The sequence below is a fragment of the Alligator sinensis genome, unplaced genomic scaffold (assembly GCF_000455745.1).
Source record: "Alligator sinensis unplaced genomic scaffold, ASM45574v1 scaffold760_1, whole genome shotgun sequence".
Classification (NCBI taxonomy): Eukaryota; Metazoa; Chordata; order Crocodylia; family Alligatoridae; genus Alligator; species Alligator sinensis.
In genome coordinates this window covers 2,075,653-2,098,023 of record NW_005841989.1, presented here as the reverse complement: position 1 = coordinate 2,098,023, position 22,371 = coordinate 2,075,653, and the positions used below count along the sequence as shown (strand labels likewise).

General features: G+C 46.4%; 1 protein-coding gene across 1 annotated transcript in view; it reads right to left on the bottom strand.

The window, feature by feature from the left end:
- The window catches only part of KIRREL3 (kirre like nephrin family adhesion molecule 3), a 357,023-nt gene that overhangs the window by 189,022 nt on the left and 145,630 nt on the right, over window positions 1-22,371 (bottom strand). The window contains 1 exon segment of the mRNA XM_006021359.1: window positions 14,677-14,827. Within this exon segment, the coding sequence (XP_006021421.1) occupies window positions 14,677-14,827 (151 nt within the window).

Here is a 22,371-nt window from a genome sequence, read left to right as displayed (position 1 = left end):
GAGGCGGGGGCTGCCGGGGGGGCGGGGGGCATGTGTTCCCTGCCACCAAACTTCCCTGGCAGCGGGGCAAACTTGGATCCCTGCAGTCCGGGTGGGCAGCCAATCGTGCCTCCCTCTCCTGCTTTTCCTGAGCTGGCCCCATCACTTATCAAGTGCAAAGACCAATTAATTGATTTTCCAGGGGTGGGAAAAGTGGCTGAGGGAGCTGCTGTGGGGAGGCTGGAGGAGGCTGTTAAATTGTGATTCCCAATTGATTTATTTCTTATTATTTATTTCTGATGTGCGAGGTGGGGTGGGGGAGCCCCTGCATGGGAGGCTGCAGGAGGAGGTGGCGTGGCAAAGGGGCTCCCGTTTTAACTCAGCCAGGCCCACCTTCGCCCACTTGGCCAGCACAGCCAGTTGGCGCATGCGCAGTTGGGCAAAAGCGTTACAGACAGACAGATTAAGGCTTTTATTATATTAGAATTGTTCACTTGCTGGGGCTTTGGCCTCCACCCTTTTACTCTCTCTCAGCCTTTTATCCTGGGCCCGCTGTGTTGGACCTGACTTTGAGGCACTAGATCTGGTCTAGCCCTTCCAGGTGCCAGGCCCCTGGCCCCTGTCTGGCTGTGACCTCAGTCTCTGCGTGCTCCAGCCTCGACAGTCACTTGAGCCTGCCCCTGGCAGGGCTCAAGGTGACTGCATGCCCCCCTGGCACTAATGGGACCTCCATATGCCACCCATACAGTCCCAATTTAAAGCATCCGTTTTGCTATAACATAAACCTAAGCCTCTGGGCGCTGACATAAACATAAAGGGAGAGCAGCTCTCTGCCCCATAAGAGGGAAAACTTTCCCTCACCGCTCAGCTAGGATAGCCCCCCAGCCCCAGGGTACATCCTAGTGAGCTCCCCGAGCCTCATCGGGGATCCACAGGCAGCACCACAGCCCCTTCAGGAGCCCTGCTGCCAGGAGCTCTTCACCCTGGGGCAGCCAACCCCAGCTAGCCAGCTTATATCTGCCCAGGGCAGCTTATATCTGCCTGGGCTGCCTGCAGGTGCCCACCAATAGGCCCAACTGTCCTGCTGCACCTGTCTGGCCTGCAGTGCCCCCTCGGTAGTCTGTTTCTTCCTTAAAGGAACACAAAGCCCCTGTCTCTCTGTTATGTAAGTCTAGTCGTGCAGAGGGAAATAGGATCTGAAGTTAGCATAAGGGGTTCTTGTCCATCTACCTGGTGAATGCTAAGTAGCACTTAGACACCTAACGATGCAACAGAACATGACCCTTGTGCTCTAGCAGCTTCCTGGTTGTGACCGAGTGGCCAAACAGCTGATGGACCATAACAACGGGTGGCCACAACTGACCTGAACCAGGTTTGTTCTGGGAGTGGGTTCTCTTCTACCTATCAGGCGTTCACTTCGAGGCCCTCCCCAGAGCATAAAGGGCAACACTGGCCCAGGATAGCAAAATGAACTCCCGCAGTAATCAAGGGTCATCATGACTTCAAGTACAAGGGCCATTTCTGTGGTCTGTTCTTGTCTTCCAGACTATGAACATGAATCCACATGTATGTGCATGTGAGGAAACCTGCAGGAGGGCTGCAGATCTCATGGGAAATGAATGAGAGAAACTAAGATTTTTATCTCTGGTCCAAATCAGGCCATATTCAAATCACAAAAAAAGGAGAAAACAACCAAAAAGCGCTGGTCAGTGCCTCGGTGTGTAGATCAGTCTGACTCCATTGGTGGCAAGGAAACTGCAGATTTAATAATTGGCTGAGGATCTGGTGCCAGAAGATTTTCCTCTAAATCATATGCTTGGGTGTTTGTGGATACATAGCCAGTGAAGGTGCTGTCTATCAATCTGTCTGTCTGTCCATCCATCCTTCCGAGACAATACCTTTTCTGGTGTATGCTTCTCCCCCTTGGGGGAAGACGCACAAACAAATACGCGACAGGTGTTAGTCGCAGTTGCTTAATGCCCTCCAATGATGACCACAGTATAAGAATAGAAAAATAATCTCCCTACTCATTATATGGGTTTGCTCTTATCATCTTGCATTCCTGAAGGATCTAAAAACTCCTTCCAAGCCAGGCACTCCCCCACTGCATGGGACCTGATAATGTTCCCACACTGAGTGGGAGTTTTTTCAATCTACCAGGCTTTAATGCGTGCACATGCTTAGGCATAATATTTCACATCAAAATAATAAAGGGAGCCTCTGATTCCCATTTAAGGAAATAAATTTTTTGTTTTGAAATGTTTCCATTTAATATCACACTGTGTAATGATGATTTTTTTTTTTTTGTGCATCTGTTAACTTGAAAGTGGCATTTATGCTCTTTCATCAGTCTAATCATCGCTGCCAAGTCCATATTGGTGTCACAGGCCTTTCGGCTTTTGAGAAGGGTGCTCTTTTTCTTTTTTTCCTTTTACATGATAAGCATCTAAAATACTTAGTGCCAAACACAATTCAGAGGAGAGTGAAAGAAAAGAGAAAACAAGGAAGAAAGGCAGGAGGAAGGTTCAAAAGGGACTGGACATATATAAAGACATCAAGAATATCCATAGTTACCGCTATTAATGAGAACAAATTTTGGAAGGGAAAATGAACCTCCTCTTTAGTTTTAAGCTGATCTCAGACTTTTAGAGAGCAGAATGAGACCTTATAAGAAAGATAGATTATCCTATGTCTGTTATTCTTAGGTTCTGAGACCTTCCTTAAAATATCTGGTATTGATCAGTAGTAGAAGACACTGGACTAGATCCGTCTGGTTCATTCCACCTGATTCAATTTAACAATTCCTATGTTCATACGCCGTTTAGTTAAAAAAAAAATGTAGAGCTTGACTGTCAATAAGTTGAAGAAGTCAAGATTATTCCTGGCTAGATTTTATATAACTACCTAGTTCTCTCTCTCTCTCTCTCTCATTCTGTGATATTCCCAGACAGTGTCTGTCCCATATTGAGGACACGGGATCTGCTACTTGTAGACCCCATGAAAAGAGCTCTCTTTAAGGTCATGTGCTGGAAGCCTGACTTGTGATATGCAAGCTTGTGCAGTGATTTTGTCTGCAAAACTGGATACTGTATCCTGCTACAAAAGCTTCATTTTGAAATCCAAAAGCAGCACCAGTCTCTGACTCAGATACCAGCAGGAGTAGGTTCAAGACTTGAGGACACTTTGCGAAGAGACGGGTCCTCAGTGAAGTGTTCACCAAGGATAGGCCAGGACACAGGGCTACAGTATGACCAGGAAGGCATCTATTGTGTATGTTTTGTAGACTGCTCTGGGGCAGAAATTGGTCCTTTCCAAAGCCAACTTTATGTGCCAGGATTATGGGTGAGTCATGTGACAGAATCAACATAGATGCCTTATTCTCTATTACTAGCTTGTGTTCTCATAAGACCTCAAGCCACACACATCTTGACAACAGAGCTTCTCTCTGGCTGTCCTTTAGGAACCTGCTGACAGGAGGCTCAGGTTTGTACCTGTGTTCATATGGGGCAATATGAGTGATGCTGCCAAAAGAGGAGACCACGTTTGGTCTTGCAGTATGGTGGGTGGCAATGGCACTGAGGTTCTACAAGCTTGGACAGGGCCTCGGAGAGAAAGGGACTAGTTTTGCATTTCCACTGGATGGGAGATAGGCAGTAGAGTCTGTTTCATTACAGCTCTTGAAGTGGACTGCTTCTCATTAATGTTAATCAGATGAGCAAGCTGAGCTGGGGCTCCTGTATAGCGTGGGGTCTGTCCCTAATGAAGTTTCAGATTTCCAGGAAGTGGGAGCAGAGCCTAGATGCTCAGCGCTTTCCCGCTCATCATCTGACTGACAATCATTTATTCATGAGACACCTGTCTCCCTTGCAAAGGCAAATGAAAAGCAAACCCTGTCGACAGGACCCGAATGGGGCTGATTCATGCCATGTGCTATGCAGAGGACATCCATGTGGATCTTGATTAGCGCTGCCATTTGGAATGGTACCTCTCAGACCCTCTGCTGAGCATGACTGCAAGCCTCATGGAAGATTAATGAGACCATTTTGGATTTTTATCTGTGAAATAAACTGGGCCCAATCTGAGTCACAGAGAATGAGATAAGTGAAAAGCATGGGCCAAATCCTAAGCAGATGGCTCTGTATGACTCTGCTGGCGTCAAAGACGCTATAATGATTTAAACCAAGGGAAGACTCGGCTCTTACAGATTTCCCCCTGAACTGTGCATGTCTGAGAATGCTGTGCTGATGAAAGGTGCTATTTTTATTGCCCTGGACATTGCACTACATTTATTCACAAGATATATGGCTGTACTGAAGGCAGCAGAAATTTAGCCATGGAGTTTACTGGAGCCAAGTTTTCATTTGTCAGCCAACTGTCCCTGTACCCAGACTGAGCAGGTGAGAGGATGTGATGTAGCAGAGACTCTAGTGTGTATGGCAACTGAGCTCATGCTTTCATGCAGGACGTGTTGTCAGGGCAGGGTAGGAGGGAACATTAGCTGATGCTGCAACTCTCTGCACTCACCCTCCTAGGATCTAGTGCCTTCTGCAGCCACAGGTTCATTGGACAGGACAACATATTTGTCCTGTTGAATCAGTATGGCCTTGTGCACCAGGCAACTGTAAAATGGTCCATTATAAAGAACTGGCGAAAGCCCGTTTTATTCTTCACACACCATAAACAGTCTTCTCCCCCGTCTGCTCCACTCCTGCAGAAACGTTGAGTTATGGGCGGTTCTAATTTGTACAATAACCCAAGCACACATCTCTCGTGACCAAGACTGTCTATGTGAACCGCACAACAGAACAGATGGCAATGCGACTGATTTCAAGGCTTGGTATCCCACCATTGAAGCTTTCTGGCAGTGTCAGCAAATACGAGACAGATGCTCCCCAGTGTGGCTCCCCCATTAGAAATTTGAAGACAAAGAATGGGATGTCTTGCAGCACTCACTGCACTGCTTCCTCAGTTCATCTCCTTTAAATCCAGCCTTTTCAGTGATGGAAAGGTTAACAGCCTTGGAAGACATCAGCCTCCATGTATTCCTATTACATGGGCATATTTCTCTCTCACCCAACTGCCCTGCCTCTCACCGTGAACTGGAAAGAATAACCCCTCTAGGTTACAACAGGGACTTTATACATTTTCAGGCTGGAGAGGACGATTCTGGCCATCTTTGCTTGAGTTTCTGTGTAACAACTTGGATGCAGAACATTGTCCTGTGTTTCCCAGGCAATACACATTCTTCACAGACTGCCCTGTGCAGACATCTGTCCTCCTCTCATGGTGGGCTGAGCCGTATGGAGTCATTTGTGACTTATTAGCTCTGGCTGTAAGCTCATGCTTTTAGAACCAGAATGCACAGATGGGCACGGTGTTGCAAGAATAACAGGCACTGATGTCATCCAAGCCACAGAGTGGTCACCCAATGACTCTCCTCTTCTGCAGAGGAGATGGCTGTTACCTCCACTGTGTGGAAAGGCAGAGAAGAGGCTGGTGCTAAAGTAAGGGAGAGCCTGAGGAGCAGTGGATGGGATGATGACAGTCCATCTGCGGTTACAGGAATTGATAGCCCTCAGTGCCCTGCAGGGTGGGAGCACGTAACCTAGATACTACTGTAGCCTCCTCTTCCCATGCAATGGTTCCTTAGGAGGCACTAATTAGTAATAGCTGGGCTGAGTTCACCTCAATAGGAAGGCAGGGGGCCTTCCATGTGACCCATACCAAAGAAATGCATGAGTTGTCCCCTGGGAGTGACCTTAGCTGGTCTCTAAGAGGAGTGAAGAGAGGTGCCAGCAGCTGTCAACAGCACCAGGCTCCAAAAGACAGAAGGGAGAAGTAGTAAGCAACAGCAATCCGGACAGCGAGGCTGGATACCGCAATCCTTCTCCTTCACCATGTTCCCACCTCATTAGGCCGTGTGATATTTACACAGCCAGAACCCTGCTTTGTTGAAAGTGAAGCCACCTGCCTTTTGGATGGGAAATTATGACGGGAAATTATAGGTATTTTCAATTTACCCTAATCTCATTTTAAAATGTGCAATTCAAATGACAATAAAGATGGGCGCAGTTGGGAATATAAATGAGACACACTAACATAACAGCCCAGAGATATATAGCATGCTTCTAATTCATTTGCAGGCATCCTGACACTTCCCATTGTTATACAACAACAGCTAATCACCTTCCTTTGTTAAGTATGAATCACACTTCTTTTTAGTAGCTTCCCCATTGTTTGATGGTTTAGTAGCTGTGCCTAGGATTTACAGAGGAGTCTCTTTGTATTAAAATGAGCAGCGCTCCCTCCTGCACTTAAAAATGTGGATAAAAAAAGCAAGGAGGAAATGAATTAAAGTCTTTGATCTTTCCTTTCACAAGTGAAATTGTGCTTGCTAGTACTTCAGTAAGGTTTCTGCAACTCCCCACCAGAAACAAAGATGCTGGGGATATTTTTTTTAAGAAGAAATTTGCATAAGTGATAACTCCTCATACTGTAATTCCACTTGGCTACAATAATAATTCCTGCCTGGGTTCTTGTAATTAATTTGAATTATTGAATCAGTTTGCTTCAGCCTGCAGCCAATGGGGAGGAGGGTACACATGCACGACACATGCGCATGCACACGCACACACACACACTTATCTGTCTGGTATTCATTAGCATGATCAGAATCAAGACTACCACCTGGGCCCTGATTAAGCAAGATAGGTATCTCTCTTTAAACATCCGAGTACCTCTATTAGCATCAATAACTTAAAATTAGGCTCATGCTAAAGTACTTTTGAGAATTGGGGCCATGATCTCCATTTACCTCATTTCCTGCTTGGCAGGGAAAATCCAAACTATCAAATTCAAGGCATGTTTGGAATTGGGGCTAAGGGAAATAATCTCTCTCCTTCTTCCACATAAACAACAACTAGAGCCAGAGCAAAACATGGGGCAGGTTCCTATACCCTTTTTCACATCAAGTAGTACATTGCAAGGAGTTATGAAGATGACCAAGTAAGAGAGAAAAGCTGAGGCCCTCTGCAGTGTCATTCAAGGAGCTCTACACTAGTCACAGCAAAAGCTGGGAGTGTGATCTTCCTTCCCTACGCAGGGATGCCAGCTGCTGAGGAAGTGAGTGCATGGACACTATTGACCATGCCTGTGTTTGTGAATGTGAGAGGGCAGGGGGGATGGAAACTTCCTGTAAAGTAATAGGAGGGAACCTGTGCTGGACTCCCCTACTTTAGTCTGAAAAGAAGACAATCCCATCCCGAGTCACTATGGACATGCAACGGAGTACAATATAGCTCCCACTCCATCTGAAGGCTCATTTGAGCACCTTAGTCTGCTTGGGATGGGGTCTCTCATATTCAGCATGCCCCCTGACAGCACCATCTGGAAGAGCCCTAGCATTAACACCTGCACTGAGTGGAGTTGATAGAAGAGCAACAAGCTGGGACCACTCTTTGTAAAGTCTCCTGCCTGTCTTTGGGAAGAAGCCGCTATGATGAATAGGAGACACATAGCCCCTCAGGATCTACTTCCTTTGTTGGAACATCCTTTAAGGACCAAGTCCATGGAGGATACATTCACAGCAGAATGGGGATACAAGACAAAGGGGTTGTGAAGGTGAATACACTAATGTCCATAAAATATTTGGGGAATCTCTGCACAAAAAGCACCTAATGGTTATTGTAAGGTCTGACCATAAGGAAGGCATAAGGAATCATACCTAGTGGTTCACACTAGGACCAGAATCAGAGGTTTACCAGAGCATAAGTAGCCAAAGGCAAAGCCCGGTACCTATCCAGGCTTCCGGGCGTCAAGCCAATGTCATAGTCAGGGCAGGCAGCTGAGCAAGACAGAAACAAGTGTAAAACAGATCTACAACAGCAACCCCATGCAACAACACTAATGCTGGGACAAGCCCTGCAGACATTGGGAGGTTTTTATAGCCCTCCAATCAGGAGCTTGTGGCCCCCATTCGTCCATACAGGTCATCTGATCCCCCACTGAGGACCTCATGGGAAGGCCCTGGCTGAGCTGGGGCTGGTGCTTGGCCCCGCTAGACTGGTGGTGCCACAGGTTTGGCTTTTTACCTGCAAAGTGTAAGAGGTCCAGGGCCAAATCCCACAGGTCCTAACAGCTATGGCCACCTTGGGCCCCACCATCACCAACGCTCACTTCCATGCCAACCTGCCCCAGACAAAGATGGGTCAGCAGTTAGGATGATAAATCAGGAGGGAGTTGAACTAGGGCTAATTCCTTGACTTACTCTCTATGAATATAGATGTCTGAATTTGGCCCAGATTTGAAAGACATTTTGGTACATGGCTCCTACTGAAACCCCTTATGAACCTGGGCCCTAGTCTTGGCCTTGATTTACAAATCTTTGGCCTTGTTTTACAAACACGCATAGCCTTCTAATCCTACCTTTGTTGAAAGCAGAGAGGGTTAGGTGCCTAAAGAGGAGTTGGGCACTTAAATATCTCTGTGGGGTTGGCCTTTGTGCCTCATTTTCCCAATGGAAACTATAAAATGTGGTTGACACCAGTGCCCTACCTTACATGGGTCGTAGGGATAAACATATTGGGAGGTCTTCAAATATTATGGCACTCTGAGGTTATATGACAACCTCAGTTAAAGTGTTCTCAGCCCAAACTGGGTGTCGCTGATCCCCTACTCTCATCCTTTTCCTTCCACTGCCTGCTCTTTTGCCTAAAAAAGAATAAAAAGTAAAACCCTTTAGACCCATAAAGGAAGGTGTTAAAATGAGCAGCCACACGTGAGGAAGCTTTGGGTTTGGATAAGCAATAACTCTGCTAGTCTCCCTTACAGGATGTGAATTTCCATAAATAACTCTGCTAGTCTCCCTTACAGGATGTGCATTTCCACCCAGCCACTAGTCTCTGGCAATATAAATAGTTTATGGCATATCAAACTATTAAACATGATTTTAATCCCACTTGTGATGTTCAGCGCATAACTCACAGGAGGCCAGCTTTGATGTGGCTGGTGGAACGGAAATCACATTGAACAGATGTTCCAGCTGGAGTCACTTAACGTTTCCATTACAAACTCTGGGTTGTTTTTTTTTTCAAAAGGGGGCATATGACTCAGCTATTTTACTGCAGATCATGGTTAAACTCATACCAATCCTGAGCCCTGATGAGATTTCTTGAAGGCAAACCCTCCGCTGCAGCAGATGAAATAAGATATTTTTCCCCTCCACTTTTAGACAGGGAGAGATGAAGAGGAACCCTCCCCCCCAACTTTTTTACTGTGAAGAATTTTTAGGATGTTTTTTAAATGGAAAAGAAAATAACTTTTTTGCTGAGTGAGTATTTGAGTGGTGGATTCATGGGATGGCCTCCTTCACTGTGGTGATTATTTGGAAAAGCTGGGTCTTATGGTCTGGGCAGTGATTTCTGTGCAGCTGCATTGAAACTGATACTGGGCATGGTACATGCAGGGCCGGCTGGACTATTCAGAGCCCATGCCAAATCCCTTGGGCTACATAAAGGTCACGGCAGGCCTGGGTGTGAGCAGGGAAGAAAATAGGACAAGAGCTTGCACATGCTCTCCACGGCCTTTACTGGCCATGGTATCAAGGAGTAGCCAGCATCAGGGATGGGGCACAGGAGGTACAGATATGCAGCAATATACACTTGCTGGTCAAACTACTGTGCTACTGTGGAGGGTGGAGGGCTGTGCAGAGCAGGGAGAGGTTTGTGGAGCATGCAGGCTCTGACCTGCCACACTGGCACCTGGCTCTCATCAGCTTTAGGAGGACCTGGCTTTGCTGAAGCTGCAACTCCTGATGATCCCTCCCCTGCCTGCAGAGCTACTCAGCACTCTCACACCTTACTGGTTTTCATGGCATCACTGCAGATGTTGGAAAAAGGGGCAGCACTATACTATTCTACCCCCTCAGGCCTGCCACTGCCCGGGTTCCTGCCTCCACTCCAGGACATTTGAGTGCTGTCCATCTTGAAAAGTATTTCAAAGGAGTTTTCTTCCAGTCTGTGGTTACTATTAAACTAATCCTGCCAGCCTTGGATATAAGGAGAAAGTTTTATGCTGAGGTTTCCTGATGTCCTAGCCTCACATCTCTGGGGTCCACTCCCTCTGCCTCCTGTCTGGCAGACGACATGTGCAAACTCCATCTCTTAAAACAGTTCTTCTTTCTGCTTTCTCCACGGTTCTTGTCATGTAGCAACATGTGGAGCCATGGTCTGATGTTGGGAGTGGGCAGGAGCTGGATTTTCCATTTAACAAGACATTCCAAGATCTATAATTTTTTCCTGATCTAAAATAAACTATCCCCAATAAATCTGGTATTTTCCCATTTAATGAGATCCTGGGAGCAAAACATTCAAGCCCTCCTTCTCAATTAAAAAAAATCTAATATAAAATAAAAAATATTGAAACCAAAAGGTATTTCAAAACGGGAAACTGAAATGTTCCATTCTGAAAAGGTCAAAATATAACATTTCAACCTTCTCAGAACGCTCCTGTCCATTTTTTCCCCATTTAAAACTCCATCATAATTGACATACTGAGGGAAAACATTTTTCTTCTGACAAACTGGCATTGCCAAAAGAAAAATGTTCATCAGGAAATCCCTGCCCATCACTGCTGCCTTTGCATGGTGCTGTGCAGAAATCAGGGCAACCAGGCAATACCTACAGTCTCCCAGTGGAGCCCACATGAGGAGCAGAGCTACGGTTGCATGAACAGCACGCAATGGTGACATTTTCTGACATAAAGGTGCTTAAGTCTGTCCCTTTACATTTTTCTAGGTTTAAAAGAGATCCTCTATAAGCCAGAAGGATTTATCTAAACTCCTGCAATATTTTGTCCCTCACTGGGGGCAAGATGCTCATCTCTGCATTAAGGGGCCATGAAAGTCCAATATCTGTTGGAGGAAAGATTCCTCTGGTGCAGGTACTATAAAACACTCGATAAGGCCATCCTCAAAGGAACCCCTTGCAAGGCTGGCCATGCTGAAAGCAGGGCTGAGGAAGGGAAAGGTGGGCTGTAGAAGGATTCTGGGCAGTGCAAGGATGACAGGGCTGTCTGGGCAGGTCACTGTAAGGTACACAGGCTCTCAGGACTGTCTTTATTTTGGAAAGCTGGCTCCCTTTCCAGCCCCCAGAGCAGCCCAGGATCTGGAGAGTGTAAAGATGACTTAAGCCCCCTTTGCTCCAGAGCTGCAGGTTCTGGTAAGGACACAGCACAGACCTTCACCCAGGATGGCAGCGAATGGAACAAGGGCTTGCTTGCAACTTGTCTCAGGCTGAAGAATGCAGCAGGAGCATGATGCTTTCAGCCTCACACGTCAATGCCCACAACATCAGACAACATGGCTCTAATCTCTCAAGTGGCTGCATGCTCTGATCCTGGTGTCATCACAGTCAATGGGCTGCTTACCTACGAAAGTGCTTTTCTGGATCAGGGCCAGTATGACAGTGCAGCATGGGCTCAGACTGGGGTGGGACGGGCTGACTAGCTCCTGCTTCTCAGTGCCACTAAGCATCCTCCTCCCTCTGCCAGTGCAAACAGTCCTTAAGGAAGGTGAAATTAGATTTGTGGTAAGGGCTCTTTACACTGTCCATGGGGTGTAAGCGAGCCTCTCTGTAACTGGGAATCAGGCCCAACCTGTTCTCTTCAAATGAAGAGCTGTGTCTTTGGGATTTCTCATCATCCTTCTCTTTAGTGCAGCTTCTCTCCAAGCCAAATTTTAGCTCTTGAGCCTCAGGCATTTGGGTTTGCTGAGGCAGCTCTGAGAAAGCCTTCTCTACATTCCCCTGTTCCTGCAGTGGGGGTTGTGAATGCTCTCTACTACCTCCTCGCTCCAAAAGGGCACCATCTCTTTTGCTCAAGCTGCCGGGGAGGGGAAAAGAAGATCACCATCTGGCAGAGATCAGACCTGGAAAATTTCAGCTTAGAGATAAAAGACTGATGACTGAAATCATGTTATTAAAATGTATACGTACCTGCTATTGTTGGAAGTAGAGCCTCAAACGTTCACCCCCATTGGGTGAAAGTTGCCCCCTAAGGAAGTCCTACCAATCACCCACTCCTCAGGTTAGGACTCATGCTGATTGTCTGCACTCACTCCATCTCAATACAGAATCCCATGCACCATGCAACCAGCCCTGTACTGTCAGGCTTGACTCCATGCTGTCACGCTTCATCCTGTGTCTCCACTTCTGCTAGTGCAAAGCACCTGTGTGGAGCACTACCTTCCTGTTTGGGCAGCATTTCATACCTGTTCTGTGCATGAGCTGCCATGACATGGGCCATGTGAGCATGTGGACAGAAGATGAGATACAGACAGATGGGTGGAGAGATGGCAGTGACAACACAGACTGCTACACCTGAGAGGACAGTGGTGGCTGTGGTGACCCAGCTGTGATAGCAGGAGCCTGGTCACTTCCTCCTAGCAGACACGGGCCCACAGTTAATTCCACATGGGAACAGGCACAGCTGAGTTTGGCTACACCCTCTTCTCCTGCTCAGGCCATGAGGGCAGCAGGGATTAGATTGGTTATGCTGCCTTCCCCGCTGCATAATAGTAGAGCTGCTCCCTCCAAAGGGGCAGTTATCACAGGGTGATCTGTGGGTGATTCATGATCAATGCAGAATGAATTTAGCTGATCAGAAAATCCACCCCTCATGCTGCAAGGCAGTGCAGACTTAGGCTTTGTGTGTGATGCCTGAGAGATGCATAGACTCTGGATCCGGGTCTCCTTTTAGGGGTAAATTCAGCCCAGTACAGGCTGATTAATATGTCATGGTATTATTATACCCCTCCATCATCCATCCAGCACTGGTAAATTGATATCCTCATTAGAGCCTATTAAGAACAACACTCTTTTAATAGCTGGATGGGATATTATTATTATTACTTTCACAGCATGGTGTATTTAATGGCTCAGAGTAGAAATTGGTCTTCTTTATTGGGTCTTTCTCCTTTGAAACAGACTCCACCAACGATTCAGCGATTCAGCTCACGTTGCCTTCCTGGTACTGTACAGTGCAGTATAATGATGTCTCTTGCTTTGTGTTGTTGTTCTGTGTGTGTGTGTGTGTATGTCCGTAGCTGTTGTAACTGTTTGCCGGCTGTGAAATAACCCGTGCCATTATCTCATTTTATCTTGCTGGTTCTGTCAGGACACGCTACGGAGAGACCTGAGAGCCTGTTAATCTTCTGGCAGAAAAGCTGGAAGTCTTAAATGCAGAATTTTATGCTGTGCTCAAGTTTGCTCAGCCAGTCTTAATTGGACTCAGGAAAGCAGCTGGCATGCTAATATTTAACACCCTGCAATTGCAAATTGTTGGTAAATACAGCTGCAGGAATTGTGTGTGCAGATGAAGTGGGGCTGGAGAAGGGTCAGGAGAGGCCCTATGGCAACAGATATTGAAAAGGAACAAGTGTGGGATCCAAGATGTATCTCAATTGCTAGGGAAGGAAAGTTTTGCTTAGTGGCTCTCTGGGAAAGTTTGGGCAGCCTCCTTCTCTCCAGGCACCTGGAAAGCTTGAGCTCTAAATGGATTGTGTTAGACTGGACTGTCACTGGGAGCCTGAATGCAAGAACGAATATGTCTACAAAAGTTCTGTATCGTGGGTTAGGTCGTGTGCTGGCAGGGAATATCACACCTCCCTTTAAACATTTTCCCGAGCCCTTAAATTTTCTCCTAAACTAACAGAATCTCAACAGCAGGTGATGACAAATCTAATGCTGCTTTGAGGTCCCTTTAAACTCAGACACAGAGCTCTAGGTAGCTGATTCAAATCCTGCCCATACTGTGCTACAGAAGAATGAACTGGTTTGTAAGGGGGTGGCCTCAGGCAAGTCCCTGCTTGGTAGACACCATCCTAATAGGCCGGCTTGGTACGAGCATACCACTGGTGGCCAATGATAGTCATATGCTGCCATAAGAGGACTGGTTAAGTAGAGGAATGCAGGACTGGGATAGAAAACCAAGTCCTGCCCCCACAATCACATGCAAATATGGAACAGATGTTGAATCTGAGAGGGTACAACAGAAGGCTTGGTCTGGCTCCTCCTGTACGCCGCAACACAAAGCACCCTCACAGTCTGTATCAAACTAGGATGTTTGTTACAAAAAACAGAAAGCCTCAAAACTCCAGTGTCCTGCAGGAGAGACCAGTGGCCCCATCAGTGCCTTGAGCTCGTGAAGTGGCAGGGAATTTGTTAGGTGAAATACACCCAGAAGAGCCTAGGACATGGACCATGTTCCACATTAAATAGGCAGGCAAAACACCTCCAATGCTCCCTGCCTATTCGATACAGGGCACAATTTCTTCCTGGCCCCAAAGCTGGTGGTTTGAATAAGTCCAGGAACATTCCCAACCTTGGTTAAGTCAAGTCACACTGGCCGCGTCTACATGAGATGCTGACTGCAAAGTAGCCCGAGACTACTGCGCAGTAGTGTTACGTGGCAGCAACCATGACTAGACGTTACTGCACAGCCGGTGTCACAGAAACGCTATTCATCGGTGCTACTGAGCAGTAATTCGGATTACTGAATGGTCATTTAGTACTTATTTGTACAAGTACTAAATGACAGCACAGTAACGACTGTGCAGTCAGCATCTTGTGTGGCCGCGGCCACTGAGTGGATATTCGCATGCTACTGCAATGATAATAGTAGGCAGAGATCGCATCTACTCACGCTGTATGTCGATGGTGACAGAGGTCTCTTTTCCAGTAGGAATGGCCTTGTTAGCAGCCCGACAGACAATGCTTTCTCCATTCTCAATGTCAGATGGAGCAATAAAGAGCGTGCTCACAATGCTTTCTCTTTTGCCGTCACGGAGGAGGGTCTGCAGGGGGAGAAGTAGGGATGGAAGAAAGTAAGATTCAATTAACACTCCTTGAAAGAGGCATTCTCTTCCATATTATTTACTAATCATGCTTCCTACAGTTGTGCCTAGGGATCCACCAAAATAGTGGTTTTGTACTAGACTGTACAAACACAGAGGCAATCAGTCCTAGCCCTGACGAGCTTGCAAACTCAATAATAGCCTATAGAACTGCACTTCTCATGGTTCACAAAGAAGCCGTGTGGGAGTTAGATGCAAATTCCAGTGAATTTCAATGGGATTTGGGTACTTGACTCTCGTCTGCTTCTCCAAAACCCTGCTATGCTGCGCACCTGAGGATCACAATTCTGTGGAGATTGATTTTACTTGCCAACCCAAGAAGGGGGTGTTGGTGTTTTCCTGTGAGCAGACCATGAGAGGGTTAGCAGGGAATCAAGCACTGTCTTGCTTTTTGCACCTTGTGCTGCCTTTTACACCTGTGCAAAATGAGTGTGAAAAGCTGCCATGCTGATATAGTTGCATTCCTCATCTGCTCTGCATAGAAGCCAGCAATAACACAAGTATAAGACACATCTCAGTGCTATGAGGAGTAACAAGATTCCCCCAAATAGCTGAAGCACCTGGAAGATTGGGAAGGAACATAAAGTCACCCGTTCTTGCCATGCATTTCCCTGTTTGCTCAGAGTGAAGGTGAGGAGGAATATTTGTGGTTTACTGCTTCTAGCAGAGAACTGAGCAGAGAAGCCAAATCCACCGCGGGCATGAAATCACTCATCAGAATCAGGCCGGAAGTCTCCTGGCTTCTGCTTCTGGGTTTCCCAGTGACTCACTTTGTAACCTTTGGAGAATTAGCCCTTTGTGAATCCACCTCTTGAACTTTGCATGGGGGACTGAGCTGCCCTGCAGTAACTACCTCACCAGACATAATGAGAATTAATATTTGTGTTAATTAATTATTATTATTGAACTTGCTTTCATTCTGCACATTTACTTTAGGTTAATCAGGGAGTGCATGCTAATGAGAGGGAATATTACAAATCTCATTGAGGAGCAGTATAAAGAGTTTTGCAAGGGCTAATGTGAAAGGATGGGGTTGAGGCCACCAGCTTCCATGGCATGACAGCACCATGTCCCAGAGCTACCAAATGCCTAGGACTTGCCTTGCCAAAGGTTGTCAAATGCTAGCTGTGCAGGTGTTTGCACCAGTGTATGATGGGTGTTAATTGTAACCACTCAGATTTGTTAGTGTTTCACACCCACTGTGCACTGGTGCAAATACTGACATGATCTGCAGGTCAGTGGAGAATTAAAGTGTTGAGTTTAGCTTTTTGTCCTATAACACCGAGTGCAGGGCAGCAGCTATGGTGTTACTTGCCCTCTGATTCATAGTTGAATAGATCATGAAACCAGAAGGGAGTACCGTGATCATCCACTCTGACCTCTGGCATAATGCAGGCCATTATGAAGTAATTCATAAAAAGTAATTCTTATTTGAACCGGAGTCAGGAAATCATCCACTCTTGATTTTATCATTGCTAGCAGTGGAGAATCTACCCCAAACCTTGGCCAGTTACTCTAATAGTTAAGTGCCCTAAAATTTGCCCCTAATTTCTTGTCTGAATTTGCCTAGTTTCACTTCCAGCAATTGGATTTTGGTCTCCTAAACTGAAGATCCAAATTGGGGCTTACAGACCATGATCAAATCACATCTCAACCTCCTTTGTGAATGGCAGACACCAGAAGTGGACAGAATATTTCAGGTCATTGACAAAACAGGAGCGCAGGATCCAAAACTGGTCCATCACTAGAATCACACGTATGTGATTATGATACCCTATTTACAATGTCATTTAATGCATTTAATGTCTGTCAGGTTAATTTTGTATCTTTCTGTTTTCCTTAATCAAAATATCATGTAGTCCCAAGTCAAATGCCTTAAAAAATTGTAAATATATTAGACCAAGAGTATTAGTTCATGAACTGAATTTGTAGTGCTAATGAGAAGATTTGTAGTGCATCCTAATACTAATGAATAACTGTCACCTAGAACACCCCAAAGGACACCTGAGGCCACAAGAAGAGCAAATGAGCCTGAATGGGGGTGTAATTTGTATGTGATTAGAGCTTGATGAGATATTAATATCCATGTTGGCGATTTAAGAGTTGTGGAAAACAAATCAGTTCAAAACTTTCCAACAAATCAAAATCTGACAACAATTTCATTTTGGGTTGATCAAGACACTTTGTTTAGATTTCAGGTTTTGTAACCATGTTAGAATGTTTAAAAATCAAATGAAAAGATATTTCAAAATGGAAAGGTGTTTCAAACTGAAAAAACAAAATTCTTCATGTTTAAAATGTTACAAATGGCCATGTCAAATTTTCCAGAATGCATTTTGGAATTGTTTTAAATATAAAGGAAACAAACTCAGTTCCTATTCTCAAATGTTTTTGCTGCTGCTGCTGCTGCATGTGTATTTTTCATTGAAAAAAAGTTTTGGGAAAAAATGTTTACTGCTTGGATGCTGATGATTATTGCCTCAAAAAGCCCAATGCTGTCTCCCTGGTCATTACGCAAAGGAAGGAATTTATAGAAGGGACTTGTGTTTTTGAGTAAAAATCTTCTGCAAGGCAGGGCAGATTTATGCCCCTCCAGTAGCTCTGCAAACTCAACGACAGCACAAGTCAAACCTGTTCAGCTGGGCTTCTGACTCCAAGCACTGGGGCTTGGACAGAAGATGGAACACAAATTCTCATGAGAGCTGTGATTAAATTAAGATAATTAAAGACACTGCCCTGTTCCCACTGGCCCTGAGTAGTATGAAACCATCCCTTCTGAATGCACTGTGGATGGGACAAAGCCTCCTCCTCTGAGACCTTTCTACATCACCTACTTAAGATGCACAGGAAGTCTCAGCATCTCATTTGGGATGGATCTGCCGTCTGTATGCAGTGTGAGTGCTTGGCTTTGGAATTAATACAAACACAAACACAGATATTAAAAAAAAAGAGATTGTTATTCCTCCTCTCCAACAGCTATTGGCTGGTCTGAAATGAAGAGGGCTTAACCCTTGATTCCCCAGGGAAAAGACCAACCTAGCTCACAGAAGACAGAAGGGTTTGGGGAGATTGGAGTTAGCAACAAAAGATTACAAGTGAATGGCCTAGATTTTAATTAATTTCACCCGAACTGGTATAGGGAGAGGTCAGTCTTTTTCAGTTTTAATTAGTGCTGTCTGTTGCACTGCATGCTGGGAGTTGAGGGCATGCAAGGGTAGTTTGACTTCATATTTCTCTCCTCCACCTGGCTTGTTGCAATACAGAGAGCGTATTCATGCTAATAGAGGAGGTGATATTGCAGGGGCTCAGAGAGCAGGGTGTGTAAAGGGAACGTGGGTGGTGGATTTGTTCTTGCCAAAACAGATTTGCTGCTGGCAGGTAGGGCATTTAAACTCACCCACGGTGTTCAGCAGCACATTGGCTCCTTGCTAAGAACCTGCTGATAGCAGGAGACATGAAATGTCTTTGAGCTTGGGTGCAATAAAAGCAGAAATTAACTGCAGAGCAGACAGTGACAAGGGAAAGGGCATGTGGCCTATGAAAATTGGATCTGGGACTCTGAGACAGCAGCCAGAAGGCCTGCAGGACAAGGCTGGTTACTTGGTGTGAGAAGCCAGGTGGATGGAAAAGAGTTTGGGGGGGATTCCAGCACTAACTCCAGGGCTGAAATCAAGTCACGTTTTGTGTGTCATGCCCTGTAAGGGAGATCAGTGTGTTTCCAATCCCTTGCAATATCCATTGGGGATAGAGCTGTTCAAGGTTGCCCTCACCTTGCCATTCTCTGCTGAAATGGGTACGTCTCTCCCCTACTCCTCTGAGGCTGGTCCTGCTTCTTCCCTTCTCACTTAGGTTTATGGACTGCATTCCCCTGTGGCACTGAAGCCCTGCTTTCATCATCTGTTGTGGATCCCTCTCTCCATTTCATCTTTATCCCACTAGCTTCTGGACCTCCTCAGCTTGCAGACTAGACTTCTTCTCTCCCACAGACTCCAGGCAGCATGTTTCCCCTGGTCCATCCTCTGCTGCCTTCCTGCTTGTCTTGGACTCTCCACTTACATCAGGCAAGGGCACCCACCACCTTCCCCGCAGCCTGTGCCCTAGCAGTTACCCCGGTCTTGGCCCATGGCTCCCTATCCTCACTAGCTGAGAGACTTCACTAGGATCCTTCCTCTGGTCTCTTTTGGGGTGTCCTAGGCCCTTGTGAGCTGTGCTGGAGGACATCAGACACCCAAGGAAGTTTATCCTCCACAGCCAGGGCACTGCCCTCTCTGGAGGGCGTGGATCTCTTTGGGGCTCTTTCTTACCCACTGTAGGACCCAGTGGGCTTGTCTACATGAGAAGTTACTGTGCAGTGGCTACTGTGCATTTATTTAGTACTTGTATATTCAAGTAATAAATACATTTGCAGTAAACAGAGTTACTGCACAGTAGTGCTGGCAAACACCTTTTAAGTGACACTACTGCACAGCAGCCTATAATACTGCCCAACAGCATATTAGTATTGTTGGTGCTGTGATGCGCTACTGTGCAGTATTATTCAGCTACTGCACAGATAGCATCTTGTGTAGATGCACCCAGGGTCTCAGACAGGGCTGGGAGCTATCACTTTTGGTGAGATGGCAGCTACTGCAGTGGTAGAAGGAAGGAACTGGCAATAGTGCTGAGGTGGGACAGAGCTACCTGCCTGGGGGGGATGTTGGTTACCACGGCATGCTTTTCATTTGGATGATTGCCCCAGATGTCTCCCATTATGCACAACAGTGACATCTTGCTTCCTGGGCACCAAGGTCCATTTTGGAGTGCTCCCCTTGCTCTAGATCTCACCATCTGGAGATCTTCAGTGGCCCAATGTGACAGTACTGCAGTCCCAGCCCATGGCAGGGAACTGGACATAGCATGAAAGTAAGGGAGTGGGTAAGTGTGCAAGAACTATAATCACATGCTTGAATGTACAAGCCTGATATCTAGCCCAATCAGGATGAACGCCAGACCCAAAGTCTCTTCTGGTACAATGAGTAACATGCGCTTCAGGTCAGGACTGGGCTGAACTATCATAGAATCAAAGAATCGTAGAAAATTAGGTTTGGAAGGGACCTCAGGAGGTCATCTAGTCCAACCCCCTGCTCAAAGCAGGACCATCTCCAACTAGATCATCCCAGCCAAAGCTTTGCCCAGTTGGGTTTTGAAAACCTCCAAGGATGGAGTTTCCACCACCGCTCTGGGTAACCTGTTCCAGTATGTTACTACCCTCCTACTGAGAAAATTCTTCCTAATATTTAACCTAAACTCCCCTTGCTGCAACTTGAGACCATTGCTCCTTGTTCTGTCATCTGCCACCGCTGAGAACAGTCCAGCTCCGTCCTCTTTTGAACACCTTTCACATAGCTGAAGGCTGCTATTAAATCCCCTCTTAGTCTTTTCTCCTCTAGAGTAAACAAGACCAGTTCCTTCTGCCTTTGTTCATAAGTCATGTCCCTCAGCCCCCTCACCATTTTTGTTGTCTTCCACTGGACTCTCTCCAATTTGTCCATATCCCTTCTGGAGTGATGGCCTGAAACTGAACCCAGTACTCCAGATGTGACCTCACCAGTGCTGAATAGAGGGGAATAATCACTTCCCTTGACTTACTGGCAACACACCTACCAATGCAGCCCAGGATGCCATTAGCCTTCTTGGCAACAATGGCACACTCCTGGATCATATTCAGCTTATTGTCCACTGTCACCCCCAGGCCCTTTTCTGCAGAGCTGCTGCCCAGCCAGTCAGTCCTCAGCCTTTACCGCGGCATGGGATTGTTCCACTTGTCCTTGTTGAACCTCATGAGATTCCTTTTGGCCCAGTCCTTCAATTTGTCTAGGTTACTCTAAATCCTAGCCCTACCCTCCAGAGTATCTACTACTCCCCCACAGGTTGGTGTCATCTGCAAACTTGCTGAGGGTGCACTTTATGCCATATAGAGAAGCAGCAGAGCATTCTAGGGTCCCAGTATGTTGGCAGAGCTGGATCAAAGCTCATGACAGGAACAGCAGCAAGTGCTCCAGGACAGGCTGGGAGGGCCCTGGCAGGACTGAGGATGCAGTGTGGGTAGGATGGGCCAACAAGAGGTGTGGGCCACAGGGTATCTGTCTAGGGTGCCGTCACCAGGGTATCTGAGCACCAAACTGTGCCTTCTGCTTCTATGAGAACTAAGCTCCTTTCCAACAAACACACAGTGGACACATCTACACATGCGTTTTAATGCACAGTAGCCTATTAAAAAACCATGCTAATATGCTAATGCACAGTAGAACTGGCTACTGTCCATTAAATATCACCTAAAAAGTATGTGCTTGTGCTACTGTGCATTAGCACAGCCTAATGCACATTTATTTAGTGCCTCATATTGGAGGTACTATATTTAATGTGCATTAGTAAAAGCACATTAATGCATGTGTAGATGCTCCCAGTAAAGGAGACTGTGCTCATGTTTGTTATAGCTTTGCCTTAAAACCCTGGTTAAATGCTATTTAGGGGATAGAATGATCTCTGCGGTGTAGTCTTTCCTCAAATGCTAAACCTCCCTGCAAGACAGTCTGGCAGCATTTGTAGCTCTTTTCTAAGAGAAACGATCTATATCACACAGTAATAGCACCACCCACCAGGGAGAGATGCTGCTTGAGAAGTTACAGCCTGCACCACACACAGAACACAGCAACATCAGGGGGCAGTGCGAGGTCACGCAGCTCATGTGGGCCCATCCACCTGCCTGCTGAATGTCTGTTTACTGGAGTATTTATTCCTTCCCAGTGCCTGTCTGATGCCTTTACAATTCTGTTCCTGGGAGCTGCCACCTGTGCTGCCTGGAACAGGCTCCTCCATGTCTGTAAACCTGCCTATTGTTCCCTGGGCAGCACTGTCCATGCACCCTTCTGCCCTGTATCCACCTCTCCTGAAATGCTCCCACAGGCCTCTCACTGACTAATGAAACCGCTAGTCCCTGTTTTCCAGCTGCCAACATGAGCAGATGCTGCTGCCTGACTTCTCACACATACACACACAGTGCAATCGCATCGCCCCCTGCCCATGTCCAACCCCTGACCCCTCATCCCTACAGGATCCAGTTTACATTGCTCCGCATGAACCTGAGTGCAGTGACTCCAGGTTTACTTTGGCATGGCTAAGCATAGTCTAGTACTTTGTTTTAAAGCCTACTGTGGACAAGTTCCAGACGATCCAAAGTCCTTTGGCCTAGATCCTCCTGTGTATTTAGGCACCTAACTATGATTTAGGCAGACAAGGTTCTTTGGGTGAATCTGATATCTTTTATTAGACCAACTTAAATAGTTGGAAAACAATTATTAAGCAAGCTTTTGGATTCAAAAACCCTTCGTCGGGCTAAGGAAGTTTCAGCAGCTGGTGTGTGCTCTTCCTGGATGGAATGAAAAGTAAAGAAGCCAGTGGCTGGGGGGGGATGCATGCAAGAACGGCAGGCAGTGGAAAGGTTC